The 22,050-nt window shown below is 36.2% G+C and overlaps 3 protein-coding genes across 3 annotated transcripts; 2 read left to right on the forward strand and 1 right to left on the reverse strand.

Moving 5' to 3' along the window:
* Positions 1–1,258: 1,258 nt before the first annotated feature.
* LOC132182012 (L-ascorbate oxidase-like) lies at positions 1,259–6,400 on the reverse strand. The gene is made up of 6 exons (XM_059595226.1): positions 6,059–6,400; positions 5,882–5,974; positions 5,577–5,789; positions 5,198–5,237; positions 4,023–4,679; positions 1,259–1,269 (listed from the first exon to the last, which is right to left on the reverse strand). Exons 1-6 carry the CDS (start codon positions 6,398–6,400, stop codon positions 1,259–1,261), a joined length of 1,356 nt encoding a protein of 451 aa, XP_059451209.1.
* Positions 6,401–12,933: 6,533 nt separating this feature from the next.
* LOC132183181 (probable pectinesterase/pectinesterase inhibitor 59) lies at positions 12,934–14,665 on the forward strand. The gene is made up of 2 exons (XM_059596587.1): positions 12,934–13,825; positions 13,952–14,665. Exons 1-2 carry the CDS (start codon positions 12,934–12,936, stop codon positions 14,644–14,646), a joined length of 1,587 nt encoding a protein of 528 aa, XP_059452570.1. The 3' UTR covers positions 14,647–14,665.
* Positions 14,666–18,980: 4,315 nt separating this feature from the next.
* On the forward strand, positions 18,981–21,948 carry LOC132182380 (pectinesterase-like). Its single transcript, XM_059595610.1, has 2 exons — positions 18,981–19,878; positions 21,245–21,948. Exons 1-2 carry the CDS (start codon positions 18,981–18,983, stop codon positions 21,934–21,936), a joined length of 1,590 nt encoding a protein of 529 aa, XP_059451593.1. The 3' UTR covers positions 21,937–21,948.
* The last annotated feature ends 102 nt before the right edge of the window (positions 21,949–22,050 follow it).

Genomic DNA, 22,050 nt, shown 5'->3' on the forward strand with positions numbered 1-22,050 from the left:
TAAATATTGAATTAATCCATAAATATTTTCTCCATTCATCAATCTCATACAATCTTATATATATATATATATCTCACAATACATATCTAATCCATATATACAATCTCATATCTCATAAGACATCTAAATCCAAAATGATGATGTCATAAACACAAAGTGTACCACATCTTAAAGAGTTAACAAAAATTGTACCATACATATGAAATAAAATAACCAAAACGATATCATAAACACAAAGTGTACCACCTCTTAAAAGAGTTCACAAAAATTATATATTGCTCGTAAACGGCCAGTGTATTCTGCATTTTCCATGACCTTGTCATAAGCGTCGTCAGTTGCCCAATTTATTGATCCATGTGTCAAGCTTGAGCTTACTGCAGTGTCTTGTGAACTCAGAGCCCTCATCTTCTCCTATATTTGTATAGAATATGGAAAAGTGTTACGCACCAACTAATCGACTCATAAAGACTTACAATATTATAGTGTTTTTGAAAAAATAAACACATGCATACACAAATTAGATATACAAGTTAATCACATACAACTTTGTCCTCAATGTTTGTATTGAGGAAACTGCTATGTTACATGGTGAAATGCTTAGAATTTAATTTTTTGGAGCAGATAACTTTTTGGGAGGCATGTCTTACTCTTACTGATTATTATTTGAGACACCTTTTCCTTAGATTGCAAGATTGATGATTAGCTAAGAGTTTAGATAAATAAATTTTCTTTACTGTTTTACCTAGTGCCCATAAACAAATTTCAAAATGATACAATAGTCAAAATTTAGCAGTAGAAAGGGACTTCAATGGAGTAGATCACTATTGATGATGCTATATATTTTTCTACCCTTTCAACACATCCGTGCAAAGTATTTTCTCCTAATGAAAATATTATTTGATCTCAAATTTCTAGCTAGTATGTGTGAAAAGATTTTTATTAGTTGAAAGTGGCACCTTAATTATCATGAGAAAAATACTTTAAAACTTATTTTTTTTTCGAAAATCAGATGATTGACTAATAATTTCCTGATGATAAGATAAATTTTATGGCAAAGATAAGATCTATCTGGTGGATAAGACAATTAAAATTCAAAAAATGGCACCAATCTCGACGAGTAATTTTGGATAGTAAAGCAGACTATTCTTGCACTACCAATGAAGAGGAAAAACAAAGGAATATGCTAATAAAGGATAAGGAAAAACAATAAAATAAAATAAAATAAAGAAAAAAAAAAGAAAAAAAAAAAGAGAAGGTATTACGAACGAACTGCACAGTGAAATCAAAACTGAATTAAATCTGAAAGAACACTACAAGACAACCACGGAGATTCTTCAAAATTGTGATTGCTGCATTCAACAAACCAACTACACCCTAAAAGCAGAGAAAAATTTGCTGGATTTAAAATCTCTAATTCTCCTAAAAATCATAATACATCAAAAATCTGACTATTAGAATCCTAAATCGACAACTTAAAGAGACAGCAGATATAAAGAAAAACAGAGACAGAGAGAGACTCACTAGTACAGGAACGTAGAGAGAGGCAGGCCGGTTTCGACTAGAGAAGATGGCTGGTGGGTTGGCCAACTGTGAGGGTCACTGGGCGCCGGAGAGAGAGATAGGAAAATTGAGATTGAGAGAGGGGCAACTGGCGCTGTAGAGAGAGATATGGATCGATATATATTGAGGGAGAGGGGAGAGGCTAGGGATCAAAAATATATATCAGGATATATATATATATATATATCCTGATGCAGAGAGGGGGGACTGGCGGACCACTCAGGGAGAGGTTAGGGAAAATATATATTGAGGGAGAAATTAAGTCTTAGAGCGGGAGCTGAGGAATCAAAAGGAAAATTAAGTTCCCGCTCGCAAAAACAAAAAATATGATATATTAAAATTAAAAAACACTTATAAATTTATTTATAAAAATAAACAGTAAATACAAAAATTAAAATACATTTAAAAGAGACTTAAACTAAAAAATATATAAATGCAAAATCAGTTAATGTGGTTGTCTAGATTAAAAATTCATCTATGTGATATGAAAACAAAAATAATACTAATTCAGAAATTATCGGGATAGGCCACAATAATAATTTAATTCCTGTAATCAATTAAATTCTGTCAAAGTAGTTAATGGATTCCATTAGTGTATCACATCATTACCAATAAATACATGTCATTCTTATTTAAAAGTAAATAAATATATTAAATATATAAATTAATTTTAATATTAAAAAAACAATGAGGGCAGGGATCGGAGGGGGTGGCCAACAAGCCACCCCTAGAAATGGCCGAGAGTGGCGTGCGGCCACCCCTAGCCACCTTGGGGTGGCCCGCGTCCCACCCCTTAGGTGGGGGTGGCCTTTGGGCCATCGTTGATTAATTTGGTTGGGGGTTGGGGGTGGTGCACGGCCACCCCCAGCAAAATCTGGGAGTGGCTCGACGGCCACCCCACTTGCGGAGTGGCACGCAAGGCACCCCAGGGTGGCCAAGGGTGGCTGCGCGCCACCCCAATGGGTCGAGGGTGGCGGCAAGCCACCAGGATGGCTCCTTGGCCACCCCTGTGGCTACCAACCGGCAACCAACCCATATTTAAAAATAAAAAATAAAATAATAATAATAATTTGTAAATTTTATGGGTATTAATTATCATTTCCCCCCAATGAACTACGACCACTCGATTACCATATACCCCTATCAACTACCAACTTTACATTACAACCCCTACCATCAAATTAAACTATATCCTTTCGCTACTAAAACCCACATTCCGTCCGCCAAGGTTGTTTAGTCGGACGGGATCAACCAGCCATCACGTACGTGCGACTAGTTCATAGGTAGGGATTCGGTGGTGAGTGGGTGGGCGTTGGGTTAGAATTAACGAAAAATTTCATAAGATTTATTTGAATTAAAGATACTGTACGGGGAGAGAGAAAATATTGAAGGGAAAATTAAGCTCGCGCACTAACAAAAATAAATTCGGTGCGCCTACTATCCAGGCGCCCTTATTTAAGTGCGCCGGCTAGCAAGTATCCCTAATTAGGGGCGCCTACCAACTAGGCACCCTTAACAAAGGGCGCCTAGCTGGCAGGCGCCTCTAATTAAGGGCGCCTAGAAGGCAAACTCCCCTAATTAAGGGTGCTTGCCAGCCAGGTGCACTTAATTAAGGGCACCTAGTTGGCAGACGCCCCTAATTAAGGGCGCCTAGATGGCAAGCGCCTCTAATTAAGGGCGCTTGCCAGCCAGGTGCACTTAATTAAAGGCGCCTAGCTGGCAGGCGCCCCTAATTAAGGGCGCTTGGATAGCAGGCGTCATGAATTAAGAGCGCTTGCAAGCCAGGTGCCCATAATTAGGGGCGCTTGCCAGCCAAGCGCACTTAATTAAGGGCGCTTGCCAGCCAAACGCACTTAATTAAGTGCGTATAGCTGGCAGGTGCCCCTAATTAAGGGCGCCTGGATAGTAGGCATCCCGAATTAAGCGTGCTTGTCAGCCAGACACACTTAATTAGCTAGGCGCCCTTAATTAAGGGCGCCTAGATAGCAGGCGTCCCGAATTAAGGGCGCTTCCCAGCCAGGCGCCCTTAATTAGGGTTGCTTCCCAGCCAGGCGCACTTAATTAAGGGCGCCTAGCTAGCAGTCGCCCCTAATTAAGGGCGCCTGGATAGCAGGCGTCCCGAATTAAGGGCTCTTGCCAGCCAAACGCCCTTAATTAGGGGCGCTTGCCAGCCAGACGCACTTAATTAGGGGCGCTTACCAGCTAGGCGCCCCTAATTAAGGGCGCCTAGATAGCAGGCGTCCCGAATTAAGGGCGCTTGCCAGCCAAGCGCACTTTATTAACTAAATTGGGGCATGTCCTATTGGAATGTCCCGAATTAAGGGGACGTTTTTCTGCGCAGGTGTTGCTAATTTTATTTTGTGTCGTTTACACAATAAAACGTCCCTATAAGGGATGTTTTATTAAAGTGCCTCTATTCCAAGCGTTACTAAACCTTGTTTTTTTTGTAGTGTTAGTTTCACCACATCCCATAATAGACGTGGGCAACGTTCCCACCATCTCTACCCCAGCTTCAAACACAATTCCCATGCCCATGAACAAGTGAGGCTCAATATGGCAATGAAATATCCAGACACCAGGATTATCCACCCGAAACCTCAAAGCAGTCCATCCGTATGGATATAAAGGCACCGTATTCTTCATGATTGGATCATCGAGGTTGTACGTTGCTGGATCTTTTTCCTTATCAAACTTATTCATTCCATAACCTAAAACCCAGAAATCATGGCCGTGCATATGCCAAGGATGTGTCTCGCTATGATTCGGGATCATGGTGTTTGCATTTTGCAGTATAATATCCACTGTGGTATTGAAACTTATCCTATAAATGGCATTGCTAGATGTGGCATTTACATTGTCGGGAACACTAAATATATCATAATTATGAATGTCATAACTATCCGGAGGTGGGTTTTGATCAAAGGCATCGATGAAATTTTCTTTTAGTGCAATGAGGTAGGGCGTGTGGGGAAGGACAAGAGATCTGTTATTCAAAGACCAACGGTGATAACCATCAATCAAATTTTGTGTGTTCAGAAGCACAATCACCCTATCCGATCTGGGCGGCGGTTTGTCTACAAAGTCGTGGTGGGCTTTGATGGCACGACTCTGAGCCAATTGTGAAGCTGTATCGTTCCAGAGAGGGCCTGTGGTTGGAACCGTTGGAGGATCTTTATCGGGAGGGTTTGGATAGTAATTGAAGATGGCCAGACCGGTTGGGGTTGAGGGTTCCCGGCTAACCACGTTTGTAGTGATCCAATAGTTTCTTGAAGAATCTTGGTCGGCTTTTACTAACACTGAGTATGTCTCACCAGAATTTATGTATAGGTTTTTTGTTTCGAATGGCTCAACATAGTTCCCATCGGCTTCAACAACAGTCATATTATGGCCCTGCATGAGAAGTTATATGATCATGAGATTAATTATGCAAAACACATCATAATTAAATAATTGGAGTTTGTGATTTGGATCAAGAAATTCAATACTTCAATTTCAAAGCTTAGAGCTGATAGAGAAGTCAAGCTGCCGATTCTCAGTCTATAAGTTTGTCCATGGACTACTGTTAAATTATAAGGAGAACAGTCGGGATTTGTTCCATTGCAAGTATTCGAATCTAAGCTTGGTGTATTGAGGAGATCAGAGCAGTTGAACCTTCCTCTTCCATTTATCAAAAGTGACTGAAAAGAAAATTAAAGAACATTATTAGCATCAAACTCAATGTCTCGTTTTGCCCATAACAGTACTTTTGGCAATATGGTTTCGTAGACTAAAAGTGCAATTTTTTATAGTAAATTGCAGAAAATATCTCATTTGAAAGAGCGTTTTAAAAAAATTATAATTTGAAAATGTAGAAAAATCTATATTTTTAAATCGCAAGCAATGATGTGTGCTTTAAAAAGCATGTGATTTTATCAAAAACTAAGCTGCACATTTTAATATCAATATCGCTACTTTTTAAATTTCACTTTTTTAAATTGTAAATCCAACCCGTTATATATAAGCTGTGAATGACTTACTTGTGGCTCTCCAACCCAACGGTAGTCTATGGAAGATAAGCCCGTGGCTTGCTCGTAAGTGCTAGCATGGTACCAATCATTGAGAATGATGCTTCGATCATGATCATACACAAAGGGCTCAGGAACTCCATCAGGTACTGAAACAATAATGAATCCATACAGCCCTGCTGATATTTGCAGTCCATAATGCGCATGGTATAGATATGTTCCCGCCTATATTTTCGAAGTTGAAAAAAAAAATCCCCAAATTATTAATACTGAAAATCTGAATGGATCTTTTTGCATGCGTAATTTTAAGAACTTACCCTATCAACTACAAACTTGTATGTGAAGGTATCTCCTGGCATGATTGGACATTGAGTCACCCCTTCAGTTCCATCACTCCAAGGTGTTCCAATCTGCATGCACACACAGACAAACATTAAAATAAGAAAATGGTTCAATGCTTAGTTGAACATTAACGGAACAAATGACACTATTACCTGTCGGATTCCATGCCAATGGAGTGCAACATTCTCGGTGGGCAAACTGTTGGTAAGATTAACAACGATTGTATCCCCTTGTTGTGCATAGATGGTAGGCCCTGGAGATTCCCCGTTGATTGTCATTGCTAGTTTCTTGAAGCAATCGGGAGACTTATAGGCATACTTGACCTCCCATTGGGAAAAGTTATTTTTTGCCGCACTGTCGGGAGATTTATACTTAAAGGTAGCAAACGTATAAGCATATGCATACTTATATGCATACAGACGGACAGTTATTAAGGAAATGAGAAAAAAGGCAAGCAAAAACATACAACTTCTAAATGGTAGAGTCTCTACCATGTTTGGAATTCTACAAAAGCTCGTATATATGATATTTCATTACAAGATTGCTCACCTATATATAGGAATTAGTACTGTGTAGTCATACTTTGAGTCTGGTACGTATGAACGTGTAATAAAAATCTAATGCATCTGAGAAAAAGAAAAATGAAAGCTATTCGATCGTGATATGCCGACCACATCGTTATTTTGGCAGTGTGAAGGTATTAATATGAAGTAGCCGACAGCTCCCATGCAGTTACTCAACACTAGATTTATTTAATATTGAACTTTGCATTTTTGACATTTTTCCTATATGTAGGGGATGAAAATGGGTTATAAGAAAGCTAGTGGGAATGCTCCACCGAAAGGAAGGGGTTATGGGTACTACATGTGTTAATTCATAGAAGGAAATTTATTGAACTAATGTTATTCTTAACACTTGTCATTTCACATTGGTTGATATGACACATTAATTGAAGTACCTGACACTTTTTTTTGGAATAAGATCATCTCCAGTCCAATGGACTAGAGAATATCCAATTCATAGCTAAGATTGATTTTTAAAAATTCTAAAGATACAAATAGGACACATATCTACTAATTAAAAATAGTAATAAAATATTATTTTCAATTTAAATAAAAATAAAATATTAAATATTAAGGGGTAGCCGGTCTCGGCCTCCCCCAGGCCCAACGGGGGTGGTCCGGCCACTCCCGAGGGCCAAACATAATTTTTTTTTTTTTTTTCTTTTTAGATTTGGCCATTGGGGGTGGCCGTACCACCCCCAAGGGCCATGGGGTGGCTTCGGCCACCCCAGCCCCAAACTGGGGTGGTCCGGTCACCCCAATTTTTTTCTAGTTTAACTAGCAGCTATAATAAAGCACCAAATAATGAACTCTCTAAATTATATATATTATTTTTTTCTAATACATATTATCATGTGGAGTACTATATTCATCAGATTTAACAGTTTTTTTTTTTCACACTTTGAGTCTGAGAACATCTCAGCTAATAACAACTCGGACACCAATTATAGGATCCAACAATTTATGACATTTTTTGTTTTTTTTTTGGTTTAGATTACCAAGACTAGACAAGTACGTACTATTTGAATTTTTTGTGCAACTTGATTCTCCGTTAATTTCTTTATGAGTTAATGATAAATATCAAACAAAAATCATATAGGTAAGAGTAATTATAAAGTTTTGAAGACCAATATAATAAACATTATATATATATAGCATTATTCATACTATAATAAACATTATTTGCTAATTTCACAAAGCTGTATGCAAGTATATATATTATATTGTTGAGTTTTGAAAATGATTCTTACATTTATAAGTACGTAGAATCTATTAACATTATGGAATCAGTTTATGAACCAAGCTTAAATTTCCTAAAACGCATGCCATTGAAGCAATATTGTCCGTTTCATATGAAATTTCAAGTTTGCAAGTGCATATTGTGTCGTCCAAATTTGAGTCAGGTACGTATGAACGGCTAATAAAAATCTAATGCATCTGTGAAAAAGAAAAATGAAAGCTATTCGATCGTAATTTGTCGATCCCACATCGTCATTTTGGCAGTGTGAAGGTATTAATATGAAGAAGTTGGCTCATAGGTGTACAGTTAACAGTAGATTTACTTAATATTAAGGTCTCGAAAAGGGTGTTGAACTTTGAGTGTACGTGGATCACATGTTACGTGTATTACGTACGTGTCTCAATTCTAAGAAGGAAATTTATTGGATTAATGTTATTCTCTTAAAGTCAATTTCACATTGGCTGACCTAACATATTTAAAAATTATAGCCCAAAAATCCAAATAACACCTAAAGGGGGGTTAAATAGGTGAAATCACAATATAGTGCATACGGAATTTAAAAATTAACAAACACAACCAAACTCAATTCTGCAGCAAAAAAATAATGCCAAACCACAAAATATCAATCACAATACATTCAACACAAGAATCTGGGTGACAAAGTTGAAACTCTTTGAACACCTCAAAAGTAAAACCATTATATGTAGGGGCGGAACCACCCCTGGCCTTGGAGGGTCCCCAGCACCCCTAAGCCAAGGGGTGGTCCCCCAAAAAAATAAATAAATAAATACTGTTAAAAATTGGCTTTTGACCCCCCACCCCCCAACCCCACAATTTTTTTTTTTAATTTTTTTTTTTAATTTTACCCTCAAAACTTAATATTCTAGTTCCTCCCTTGACTATATGGTAGCTAACCTAGAAAATCAACCCACTATAGAAGAGTAAAAATTAAATTACAAGATATTTATACTTACAAAACCTTTGTAAAAGACAATTCTTGTACTAAGCAAACGACTTGCTTAGCTTGCTCGCTACCACAGTAATTCTCCTACAACCTCTGGACAATTCTTCTCCTTGATCTTCTTTATTGGAACTCCAATAGACTTCAATTGTCGTTAATGAACAGTTATAGTTTACAACAAAGATTCTAAGCGAGAAGCAATTGAAAGCACAAAAATATGAGTTTTCTCTATTAGCACATGAAGGAATAACCTCTCTCTTTTTGGATATACTCCCAAAAGTCATGCTCCAAAAGCCCTTAAATAGAAATGAGAAAGTAGCCCTAAAATCATAAACTCAGTTACACTAAAATTGCAGATTTCTAGTGCTCGTTCGTACGAGATTACAAACAAGCTATTCTGTCAAAAGCTCATCTGCTGCTCGTCTGGATGAGATTATGAGATTGAAAATGAGGCATTCTATGGAACACTCGTATGCAAACTCATCTAGATGAGTTTGCAGTCAAGCAATAATGTCCAGAACTTCAATCTTATTCTCACAGTCCAGTTTTACCCGGTAAACATTGAAATTGAATTTTTTTTTTTTTTATGAAATACAAAGTTGTCGCATTTTTAGTCATATTTCCAACGTTACCAAGTTTGCTTCAATCAGAGCTTGGAATAAAAAGTTATGAGCACTTTAGTCTGACTAGGTCAATATTGACAACATACACAGACTTGAATAAATTTGTGTTGCATCAACTTTTTCGCCGACTTAACCCTAGGCTAAAACTTACAACGAAATATGTTTTGATATGGAATTTGCCAACACTAAAAGCTTAAAAACTCGTCTTTTGACAATTCGGTGACAAAACTCAATTACAACAAAATGCTCAAGTCAAAAACTAAAAAACCCAAAACCCAAAACCCAACATATATAAACATATTAAACCACAAATTAGGCTTAGATGAAGTTAAGAGTCTAACCTGTTCTCTAAAACATGAACAAACTATTAAACTTATAATTAATTAGATGAGTACAACACCTAAAATATTGCCCTGCATATCTTTCCTTAAAACTACCTCAACTATTATGTAAACTACTTATTATCCCATTTCAAACATTAAAAAAATAAAATAAACTAAAAAATAAAATAAAATAAAATAATAATAATAATAATAAATTAAAAAATTAAATAAAAAAATAAAAAATAAAAAAAGAAGAGAAAAGAAACTGCAATATAAATGCAGTTAATTCAATTCTGCTTACATGTGAAAACACACGCACAATTTGAAGAAATCTTATCCATGCCATCTCATCTATTATCCCTGGAAACTAGATAGTTGAGTTTGAGTGAATTAAACCACCTACACTCAAAACACAGGTTCTCTCTCATTTATCAAAACACACACACACACAAGTTCTCTCACTCACCAAAGCACACGTTCTCCTTCATTCAGCAAAACACACGCAACAGACATCAACTCACTGCATTCTCTTCCAAACTTCTCTCAAAAGAAAATCGTAGAGAACCAAATTTATTGATCAAAAGTAAGTATTCATGGAACTATTATTTCCTTTTGTTTCTTTTTGTTCTTTAGATCCATCAATTGATTTATTTACGAACATTTCTTTTAATTATCATAGAAGAGTAATTAATTGAATTGTACAAGAAACCTTGTTAAAGGCCGAAGCGTATAGTGTAGGGTTTCACTATAAGTATTTGGCTCATTAGCGTCCAGATTATTAGTGGCGATTCACACAAGTCGCCGCTATAGATCATCATTAGTGTCTGCTCGCCGCTAATTAGCAAGATACTGATTTCATATGCTTAGGGTATACCAGATTTTAATTAAAGAGTTTAAGAGTGCAACATCAGATTTTGAAAATAAAAATATAAGATTAATAGGACACTCTTCATGAAGTTTTTGTTGAGAACCTAATGCATGCATTTAATGATGTTCTTATTTTAAATACTCATAAGAAATTATATGGATTACCTAGTTGATGAAATCATGTGTTGTGTTTGTATGAGGAAATTGTGGGTAACATTTTGTCAACTATATATTGTTGTTCATTTTTAAAAAGGAAATTTTGTCATGAAATTTGCAGAAACTTTTATGACATAATTAAATGCCATGTGCTAAATGGCCCTTTAACCTTTTGAATATTAAAAATCATTTAAAATAAAAATACTTTTTTTATCTTAATTAAGATTAGCACTAATAATGGATTAAGTTAACTGTAAATTAATGCTCTTCTTTCTAAGAGGTATTTCGAGATAAACATGCGCAGAGAGGGCGAACAATAATGGAAGGGGAGTGAGGCTAATTAAAGTCAAAGTTTGTTCTGCTGTCATCATGAGTTTCAAACTCATCATTGGTATATATTCACCAGATTTAACAATTTTTTACACACTTTTAACAGCATCATGTCATTTTTTATTGGAATAGTAAAAAGAAATTATTGATTTGAAATAAAAGTAAAATGAGATTTGATTTTTTTTGTGAGAAATTAAAGTTGTTTAGTAATAAAAAAATAAATAAAAAAAGTTGACGTGGGAAAGTTTAGCAGTCATTAATTTTTGTTTTCATTTTTTTTTAAGAAAAAATACCAATTTAAAGTTTGTAAGATATTTTTATAAATGTAACAGTACTCTTAAATAAATATTTCTTGGTACGTAGGACACTTAAAGGGGCCCTTTGGTTTTCCTTTCCTACCATGCATTTTCAACCAACCAAAAGTGAGAAACACCATATCTTCCCTTCTTCCATCTTTTTCCTCCTTCCCACTTCCTTCCGGCCCACATGATTGTGTTGTAGTTGGGCAGTCATTGTTGTAAAGCATTAGTGTGCCATCAATTCCAGTCATATATATTGTTGTAAAGCATTAGTGTGCCATCAATTCTATTAATAATACTATCCATTTGATTACTCCTTGACACTTCAATTTCCCATTCAGTTGATTAATGTAAAAACTATTTGATGATATTGTTTCTAGTGTTACCCATGCAGTAAGTAATTAGCTTTAATTTACATATATTTCATATATAATGGTCATACGCTTTTAATTTACTAATAAGTACTACTATATTTCTGATTTTTCTCGCTACAAAAAAAACCCTTAAAAAAAATCATTTGAATAGTGACGTTTGGCAAATATAAAAAAACATAGGGTCGAGATTTAGGAATAATGATGTTTACTGTTGAAACACCACTAATTGAAGGTTTTTTTTTATCTCTGCAGCACATCTTCCTATATATGATCAGTAGCCATCTTACAAGGAGAATAGTTTCGGTGCAAGTTGCTAATCCAAAGCTAAGTCAACCTCACCATGGATTAAGCTATACCCCTTGATCACATGCAAACTTCTCTTATACGCTTCATTTAGTATTGATCATTGTATATATAGATGTACCCAAGGAAAAGCTAGCTATAACAAACTTTCGATTTTCTTCAAAGATTTCACACATGGTTCAACAAAATCCTTCAAAGAGTTCACACATGCATGATTGATTGGAAAACTTTTATTTTTCTCTCAAGTTTATTTCATCATTGAAAATAAAGAGGATGGTTGCTTACTCTACGAACTAGAAAGCACATGGCCGGTTAATCCAAAGTTTAAGGTCATTATTTTAAAGATGTAGTTTGAGTGACTTCAACATCAACATGCATATATGATTGGTTCCTTTCAAGAAACTGTTACTTGGAATATAATCTAGAATCCACTCAACAAAAATGCCTAAATAACATATATATATATATGTTCCTTTTTTCAAATCTACTCAACCATTCTTTAACATCAAGGAAAAACTATTTGGAAAACTTTACTTTTGGTGTCCAGCCACATGTGCCACAAGCTAGGTTTATCTTCAACTAAATTCCCCCCATATATAATCACTGACCTAAAAATATATACTTTAACATGTTATGTAGCTCAAAACATGGTGCATCAAACTATTAATCCAGAAAGGCATATAATACATATATAATAACATGTTGGTGCATTCATTGACCTCACATTATGTACCTCTAACTCTATTCTGCAATATATGTATATAATCAATTCCTTTTCATTTGTTTCCTTTTGATCTTAATGTGTGATCATCAACTATTCACGCAAAGAAGGGTTTTACCGTATCTTACTATAATGTCTAGCTAGCTTGCACTTGCATTCATATACGTACTTGGTGTACGTTTTTCTTCATTAATTATTCATCGATCCTCTACATATATAAAGAAACCCACCACAAAGATATGACCCTTGAATCCTCAATCCTCAATTATGGCGATGATCAGCACCAATCTATTCGTTATACTAATAGTCTTCTCTGCAACAACCTTCTCCACAGTCGTTTCGAAAAAATCCTCAACCGACATAACCTGGTGGTGCAAGAAAACCCCACATCCCGAACCATGCAACTACTTCATGGGGCACAGCCGCCACCGTTTTGCGCCGAAACACAGATCTGATTTCCGAAAAATGGCGGTGCAAGTGGCCATCGATCAAGCCCTAAATGCACAACGACATGCGCTGCAGCAAGGCAGAAATCTTGAGAACAAGTGCCAGAAAGCCGCGTTTTCAGATTGTTTGAAACTCTACGACAACACCATTAGCCAACTAAACCGCACCCTCCAAGGCCTAGGTGGCACCAAACGGAGCTGCACCGACTTTGATGCGCAAACGTGGCTCAGCACGGCCCTCACAAACATAGAGACATGCCGAGCGGGTTCCTTGGAATTAAATGTTTCGGACACTATAGTCCCGACCATGTCAAATAATGTATCCGAGCTTATTAGCAATGTTCTAGCCATTAATGGGGTATATCTAGACGAGCAAAGCAAAAATCATGAATATGGGTTCCCAAGCTGGGTGTCGAGGCAAGGAAGAAAGCTGCTGCAGTCTTCGTCGTCTTCGATTAAGGCAAATCTTGTGGTAGCAAAAGATGGTTCGGGGAATTATCGAACGGTCCAATCAGCTATTAATGCTGCGGCGAGGAGGAGGAGCATGACGAGGTTTATTATACACGTGAAGAGAGGGGTTTATAGGGAGAATATTGAGGTTGCCATCAATAACAACAATATTATCTTGGTTGGTGATGGCATGAGGAATACGATTATCACCAGCAGCCGGAGCGTTGGAGGAGGATTCACCACCTATAGCTCTGCCACTGCCGGTCAGAAATTAATAATTTATCCATAATTTTTTTCATATTTTTTTACAAATTTAACAAATCAATTATTTGATTTATATATGATGAGACAAAAAAAATATTTAGACCAATTATTTCTCTTATATACAGGCATTGATGGGCTTCACTTCATGGCTCGTGACATTACATTCAGCAACATGGCCGGCCCGCAAAAGGGTCAGGCGGTCGCCCTCCGCTCCGCCTCGGACCTCTCGGTCTTCTACCGGTGCGCCTTCCAAGGCTACCAAGACACCCTGATGGTCCACTCCCAGCGCCAATTCTACAGAGAGTGCTACATCTACGGCACCGTGGACTTCATTTTCGGCAACGCCGCGGTGGTTTTCCAAAATTGCATTATATATGTGAGGAGGCCACTGAAGGGCCAAGTCAACGTGATCACGGCCCAAGGCAGAAATGACCCGTACCAAAACACCGGGATTTCGATCCACAATTCTCAAGTACGGGCCGCGCCCGACCTAAAGCCCGTGACCCGGGCATTCAAAACCTACTTGGGCCGGCCTTGGATGGAATATTCTCGAACAGTTTTTCTCCAAACTTATCTCGACAGCTTGGTGAGTCCGGTGGGCTGGCTGGCGTGGAACAGATCTAAATTTGCTCTTAGCACTTTGTATTACGGGGAGTACAAGAATTTTGGACCGGCTTCGTCTACCAAAAACAGAGTGAAATGGGCTGGATTTCATGCCATAACGAGCCCAAATGTGGCTTCGCCGTTCACCGTTGGGAGTCTTATTGCAGGGACCTCATGGTTGCCGGCCACCGGTGTGCCGTTCACGTCCGGCCTATGATCGTGTCCTATAATTAATGCCATTTATTTATTTGGAAGTTAAATATTTTTTTTTTTTTTTGTTTTAATATTGGATTTTTTGTAAATTATAATACATTCTTTGATAATTGTATTATTCCATAATTGTACAGACAGATGTGGTAAGAGCTACACCAACACAAGTATTAGATTGACTTTTTCAATGTCAACGCCCACATTACATATCACGACAGCTGCAAATCTTGTAGATCAAGAAAGGGGATAGTTTAACTTAAAAAAGAAAAAGAAAGAGGATAATTTATATTATAACTTAGTGAGCATTTAGCCATTACTTCAATAAATATATATAAAAATCAGTAATGAATTTCTCCAAAAAGAAAAGATACAAAGAAAAGCCAGCCGTAAGGTTCTCCAACATACCTATGACGTTCACATTGATATCATGTACATAATTAGATACACTAACTTTAAATCATGATCACAATGAAACAAATTATATATATATTATTTGAAATTGAGAGATTATATTCCAACAAAAACAGTAAAAGCACCCGGGCCGGTTAGTGATTGTGTTTGTATGGAATGTTGAGGCGGTGACAGCTGTCTTTTAGAGGGTGTAAAAGACTTTTATTGATGATTATTTTTTTCTTGGATATATGTCATTTTCTCAGCTTGGTGATCAGAAGAGATAAATAAACGAATTTTGTATAATTCTCCTCTGGATACCCAATAAGAATTAATAAGCATGAGCTTGTCCAGCAAATTAATCAGTTTAATTAGCTGTGGTCAAATACGTAGATTAGTCGTTTTCGTACATAATCTGGGTACCCATTAAAAAATTATGAGAAAAAGTAGAAGATATCACATCGTTAACTCAAACCCATAAGTTAAGCTAGATCTTAGGGGCTTTAACAAATTAATTAAAGGAACAACAAAGAAGAGTTGCCGCTTCATAAGTCAGTGTTTAATTTTATTTTCAATAAGACTAATGATAATGTCAAGCACTCAAGCTATTCAATAAGTAATCGGAACTCTCTCGCTCTTTTATTTTCTGGTCAACACGTACATCAAGCTTGAAATATCGGTGCATTCATTTAATTGCTTAAATTTAGACCACTTATTTAGAGTTAGTAATCATGATTTTTTATTATTATTATTATTAATTTATTCATGGAGAATCCAGTTCCACAATTGACATCATCAGTCACATCACTCCGAGCAAAATCTAAGGCTGGGTTTGGCAAAGGAGTCGGCTAGATCTAAAATCTCAAAAAAAATTTCTCAAAATCAACTATAACATTCTTATTTTTAGCATTATATCAATCACTTTTTATTACTATTCAAATAAAAAAATCACTATAAAATAAATTTTTTCACTTTTTTTATACAAAATATTCTTACTTTTTTCTCTCACATCAATCAAATCTGCTACAGTGTCGGTCCACTTCATTTTTCAAGCCCTTCGCCAAACACACCCAAGTGACTAGGAAATGCATTGATCATCAAGATACAAGTTGACGATTATCCTGAACGTTTGAAAGTACGGTTCTTGCCATCCTAAGGGCCCGTTTGGGAGTGTGATTTCAATAAGTGCAATTTTAAAAATTGTATTTTTAAAAATTACATTTTTGAAATTGCTACTTTTTAAAATCGTATAAGCGTTTGGTAAAACATGTTAAGAAGTATTTTTTTTTTTATCAATTGAGTGTTTGGATAACATTAGCATATAATTGTAGTTTCATAGCCAAATAGGTAAATATTGCACCAAATATTGTTTTAAGCGAAATCATAATTTTTGTTTAAATTCGCACTTTTTCAAATAAGCACCCCCTAGTCAGCTTATAAAATTGTGAATTTCTTCACAATTTTAAAATTTGCGTTTTTTAAATTGCAATTTGGTTTAAAAACGCAAATTATTTTTAAAAAAATACACTCCCAAACGGACCCTAATTATGGAGAAACCTTAGCCGCTCGTTTGGCAATGTCTTTGGCTTCCTCTCGAGTTGGGTCGTTTCATTATTGAAGGTAATTCACAAATTGTTATTATGGCTCTTCAATACCCTACTATTCCTCAAGATTGGTGCATTGCATCGATTATTTCTAATACCTTCTACTCTATCCCAAGCCGTAGCCTCTACCAATTGGAAATTCAGGAAGGTCAACAGAATTGCAAACATTTGTACCCACGTAATGGCAAAATGAGCCTCAATAGATTCTTTTCTAGCAGCATTCCCATCTATCCTCCTCCCCCACCTCTTTTTCCATTGTTAGTGGAAAGGATCCACCTCCCCCACTTGGCCTTCCTAGGGCTTTTTTTTGTTTTGTTTTTGTTTTTTCCTTTGCTTATGTACCCACAAAAAAAAAAAAAAAAAGCTTGATTTTGCAATGGATTTGCCCAAATTCTAAATTTTTCAAAAGAATTTAATTCTTTATTATTTTTATTTTTTATATCACATCAATATTTTTTACTATTAATTAAATAAAAAAATTTATTACAAAGCAAAATATTTTCAATTTTTCATATGAAAAATTTAAAACTACTATCTACTTTATATTATATCAATTACTTTTAAATTAAAAATAGCTGGCCAAAGAACCCAAGTTTTTGGCCTACTAGAACATTTTTTTTTATTTTTTTGGTCAAATATCAATAACTCCAAGCGCGTTTTGGCACAGCTTTGAAAGTTCAAAGTCAACAACATTTTGAAGGATTACATAATTTAAATCTCAGACAAATCCTTCAGTTTTGCCCCTTCCAGCTAGATATATATGGAACATGTCACTTGCATCCATGGACCATCCATATATAATGTTGGTTTTCCATATCCAACTGGCCGGATTGAAACTTCCATTTATATATATATAGATGGGTCAGTAGAGGGCGGTTCATGGTTAAATAATTATAGGTCAATTATGCCAACGTCTAAAGCCCTAAACTTATAAAAAGCCCCCAAAAAAGTATTTTATATTAAATTTGTAATTTTTTTTTTAACCAAAAAAAAAGAAAGATAAAAGGGTCAAGAAAATTAAAATGAGAGGAGCTCATTTGACATTCTACGAGGGTTTAAAAATAAAATAAAATAAAACTAAAGCACGATCAACTTTCTTTTTGCATTTATTTTTTCTCTAATTCTCTTTCATCACTTCTAATCTTTTGCTTATTGGCTATACATTCTTTATTTATTTGATATTTTATGTGATATACTTACTATTAGACGCTTTAGTTGGCTGTTGTTATTAGTTCTGATTACACAACTATTTAAATCTTATTTACAATTTTTTATCTTTAACAAACAAAATGAAATAGATTAATTAGTAATCATATTACCTATTGAGTATTAACAAAAAAAAAAATTGAATAGTAATTTTAGATCTCCAAAAGTTAGAAAAATAAATATTTAAGTATTAAATATTAAAACTTTAATTACATTAGTACGTATGCTAAAATTAAAAGTACCCGTTTTAACTTTTTATCCACCACCCTAGGAACATGATCCTCTTTAGATTAGAAAATATCTAATTAATGTCAGGATTTCTTTAAAGAGATCCTGAGACAATAAATAGAATATTTGTCCCATTAATAAAAATAATAATAAAATATTATATATATTTTAAAAATAATTAAAAAATAAAATTATAAAACATTAAGGGGCAATGGGGTGGCCGGACCACCCCAGTTGGGCCTGGGGGTGGCTTTTGGCCACCCCAAACCGGCTAGTCTAGGATGGCCGAAGCCACCCCATGGCCCTTGGGGGTGGTCCGGTGGCCAAACAATTTTTTATTTTTAGTTTGGCCATGAGGTGGTCCGGCCACCCCTAGCCGGCCATTGGAGGTGGCTTGAGAGCCACCTCCAACTAAAATGGGGTGGTCCGGCCACCCCCTATGACCAAGATGGGGTGGCCAACCACCCTTTATTTATTTATTATTTTATTTATTATTTTTTTTAATATAAAATAATATTTTTTTTATTATTTTTTGTTAGCAGAACTGGTGTTTTATTTGTGGCCTTAAAATTCAAAAATATAAATAAACATTAGTTTTACTCTTTAAAAAAAAAAATTTAACCATGAACTGATTCACCGATCCATTTTAGAATGGAGAAAAATGGAGATCATCCTATTCCTTTTCGGTATTTATCTTCACCCCTCAGTGGTATATGTCTCTTCAAATGAAGATAGTTAAAAGTTTGTTGGGTTAAATGGGTTTGAATGACGTGATGACGCATTTTCTACAGATGATCGCATTTTCTATTTCTTTTTACAATCACCTTCCTCCACGTCACCCTCATTTCCCCCTATATATACAACATGCATATATGCTTCTCTCACTCTCTCAACCTCCATATCTCAGCCATCAATGGAAAATCTGCTCCTCTTATTCGTATTATTACCACTTCTAACCTTCCTTTCCTTCCTTCCTCCCAGCCTGTCGAGCTCCAGCACCGCCTATAATGAAGTAGATTGGTGGTGCAGCAAAACCCCATACCCCAACACTTGCAGACACTACATGAGCCAGCAGAGCCATGATCACCATCATTTGCCTAAAGAAAACTCCCAGTTGGTCAAGAAAGCCGCCGTCCATGTCGCCTTGGAGCAGTCGCTCAAAGCTCAAAGCCACAACAAGTGGCTCGGCTCCAAATGCCGGAGCGCGAAGGAAAAGGCTGCATGGGCCGACTGTTTGATTCTCTACCAACAAACCATCGCCCTCCTCAACCAAACCCTCGACCCCACCACCAAGAGCACCAACTACGACGTCCAAACGTGGCTCAGCGCGGCTCTCACCAACCTAGAAACCTGCCGGACCGGCTTTGTCGAGCTGAATGTTTCGGCCCACGTGTTGCCACTCATGTCCAACAATGATGTTTCGCACCTCATAAGCAACGCTTTGTCTGTCCAAAACGGCTCGATCCCGCCACAGACGGAGAGGTACAGAGACGGCTTTCCGAGCTGGGTTTCGGGGGGTGACAGGAAGTTGTTGCAATCTTCATCACCCGCGGCCGATCTTGTAGTGGCCAAAGATGGGTCGGCTGATTTCAGGACTATCGAGGAGGCTTTGAAGGCGGCGGCCAATAGGAGTACTAGGAAGGCGGGGAGGTTTGTTGTACATGTGAAGAGGGGGGTTTACAAGGAGCAGCTTAACATTGGGAGTAAATTGAAGAATGTTATGTTAATTGGTGATGGGTTGAGGTATACAGTTGTTACGGGCAGCAGGAGTGTTGGAGGAGGTTCCACAACTTTCAACTCTGCAACTGTTGGTAAGATATCACTCCCTCCCCCCCTCCCTCTCTCTCTCTCTCTCTAGCTTTTTCGTTCATCACAGTCAAAGTAAATCATAATGATAAAAATAAAAATGTTATTATCTAATGCTAACTAGTCAATTTTAGGTGGACATAAAGGTAATTACGTCTATGGTTACTCCTAGATAATATACATACGGTTCCTAAGGGGTAACTCAATCGACTGTAAACCACATCTCATGAAGCGATGGTCACTAGTTCGAATCTCTCATGCATCCTCATTTTTTTGTGTGGGCATGTCAAAAAAAAAAAAAAAAAAAAAGATATATAGTTAAGCAAGTCAAATTATTCAATTTGAAATGTTGGATAACGAGATATAGAAGGCCGGCCCAAAAGGTCAAAAAATGATGTGGCTTTTAAAATTACTATTGGTCTTATGATTGATTATTATTAAATTTTGATCAAATTGTGATTTTAAAAGCCACCTCATTCTTAGGGTCTGTTTGAGATTGCGTTAGAGGGGCTTAAAAGTGCTTTTAACAATCAAAAAGTCCGTTTGGAAAAAAAAATACTTATTTGGTAAAAAATGAAAAGCCCTTTTAAGGATTCAAAAAGCTTAAAAATAGCTAAAATGAACTTTTTGCAAAAGCTTAAAAATAAAGTTTTTATTAAAAAAAATTTTTTTGACATAAAAGCTCTATTTCTTACACTCAATTGAAACAGGCTTTTAAATGAACCCAAAGTGACTTTTAATATTACTCTAATTTGGCTTCTCAACTAATATTAGCTAGAGAATAGAAGGTTAAAGCAAAAAAATATATGAAGAAGAAGTTATGGGCAGTGTTCGACTAACTAGTTGGGCTTCCCAGTCTTTAGCCCGGCCCCAAAAGAAGTTTTTTTTTTTTTTTTTTGAACGAAGCCTCCAAAAGATTTGAAAAAAACAAAAAAGCTCTTTTGTTTTTTTATTTTCCAAATAATATCTTCCCAAAAAATCTCCTCTTTTTTGTGACTTTTTTTTTTGGTTTAAAAGGTGTTGCGTCTTAGAATTATTCATAATAAACAATGCTAATAAATTTTCGACAGAGAAAACTTTGTTTTTTAAGACTAAGATAACCACAATATTAATTGAAAATAAAACTATAGAAGGATGGGGGTGAGGATTCTAACAAATACCCAATTCAATCATAATAGTGCAAAAAAAATAAGAACAAAGTTTTCTTCTAAAATTAGGTTGAAATGACTTCTTTCATTTTAATATAATCTATAATAATGACATGCGTCTCATAATATCTATTTTTCATTAATTAGATATAATACATTTTGTCATGAAAATTGCGTTTACTATGAAATATATCACTAATTCCTAAAATTTTATCACCATCAGCGGTGACTGCCGAAGGTTTCATTGCTCGTGGCATCACATTCCGTAATACTGCCGGACCACAAAACCATCAAGCAGTGGCACTCAGATCAGGCGCTGACCTCTCTGTCTTCTACCGATGCGGCTTTGAAGGATACCAAGACACTCTATACGCCCACTCGCAACGACAATTTTACAAAGAATGCTACATTTATGGCACAGTAGATTTCATTTTTGGAAATGCAGCAGTAGTGTTACAAAACTGCATAATTTACGCAAGGAAACCCATGAGCGGACAAGAGAACACTGTCACAGCCCAAGGTAGAACCGACCCTAACCAAAACACAGGGATTGTAATCCAAAAGTCCCGAGTCATGGGTGCACCAGACCTTGTACCAAGGCTAAGCTCTGTGAAAACATACTTGGGTCGACCATGGAAGATGTACTCACGAACGATTTTTCTACAATGTTTTCTCGACACTTTGGTGGATCCAGCAGGCTGGTTGGAATGGGATGGTAATTTTGCGCTTAATACTTTGTATTATGGGGAGTACAAGAACACCGGCCCTCGTTCTTCAACCGGTCAGAGAGTGAAGTGGGAGGGTTATCATGTCATACCTAATGCAGGTGTAGCATCGCAATTCACCGTTGAAAATTTTATTGGGGGGCAGTCATGGTTGTTGGCGACTGGTGTGCCATTCTTGTCTAGCCTATGATAACATCTAATGTTGCAGTACGATTCTTTCGTTATTGTTTGATAAAATTAAGAAAGTTTCTTTTTTCGTAAAATAAATATATAATTGTACTGTATTTGTTAAATAATTATTTAA

This window comes from Corylus avellana, chromosome ca5 (genome assembly GCF_901000735.1).
Source record: "Corylus avellana chromosome ca5, CavTom2PMs-1.0".
Taxonomy (NCBI): Eukaryota; Viridiplantae; Streptophyta; class Magnoliopsida; order Fagales; family Betulaceae; genus Corylus; species Corylus avellana.

What these genes read in the sequence shown, in the direction of transcription:
- LOC132183181 (XM_059596587.1), top strand. Translation starts at nt 12,934, where the DNA reads ATGGCGATGATCAGCACCAATCTATTCGTTATACTAATAGTCTTCTCT. An exon ending in CTATAGCTCTGCCACTGCCG is followed by an intron (nt 13,826 to 13,951) that starts GTCAGAAATTAA and finishes TCTTATATACAG; the next exon opens with GCATTGATGGGCTTCACTTC.
- LOC132182380 (XM_059595610.1), top strand. Translation starts at nt 18,981, where the DNA reads ATGGAAAATCTGCTCCTCTTATTCGTATTATTACCACTTCTAACCTTC. An exon ending in TTTCAACTCTGCAACTGTTG is followed by an intron (nt 19,879 to 21,244) that starts GTAAGATATCAC and finishes TATCACCATCAG; the next exon opens with CGGTGACTGCCGAAGGTTTC.
- LOC132182012 (XM_059595226.1), bottom strand. Translation starts at nt 6,400, where the DNA reads ATGGTAGAGACTCTACCATTTAGAAGTTGTATGTTTTTGCTTGCCTTT. An exon ending in ATTGGCATGGAATCCGACAG is followed by an intron (nt 5,975 to 6,058) that starts GTAATAGTGTCA and finishes GTGTGCATGCAG; the next exon opens with ATTGGAACACCTTGGAGTGA. An exon ending in ACAAGTTTGTAGTTGATAGG is followed by an intron (nt 5,790 to 5,881) that starts GTAAGTTCTTAA and finishes TCGAAAATATAG; the next exon opens with GCGGGAACATATCTATACCA.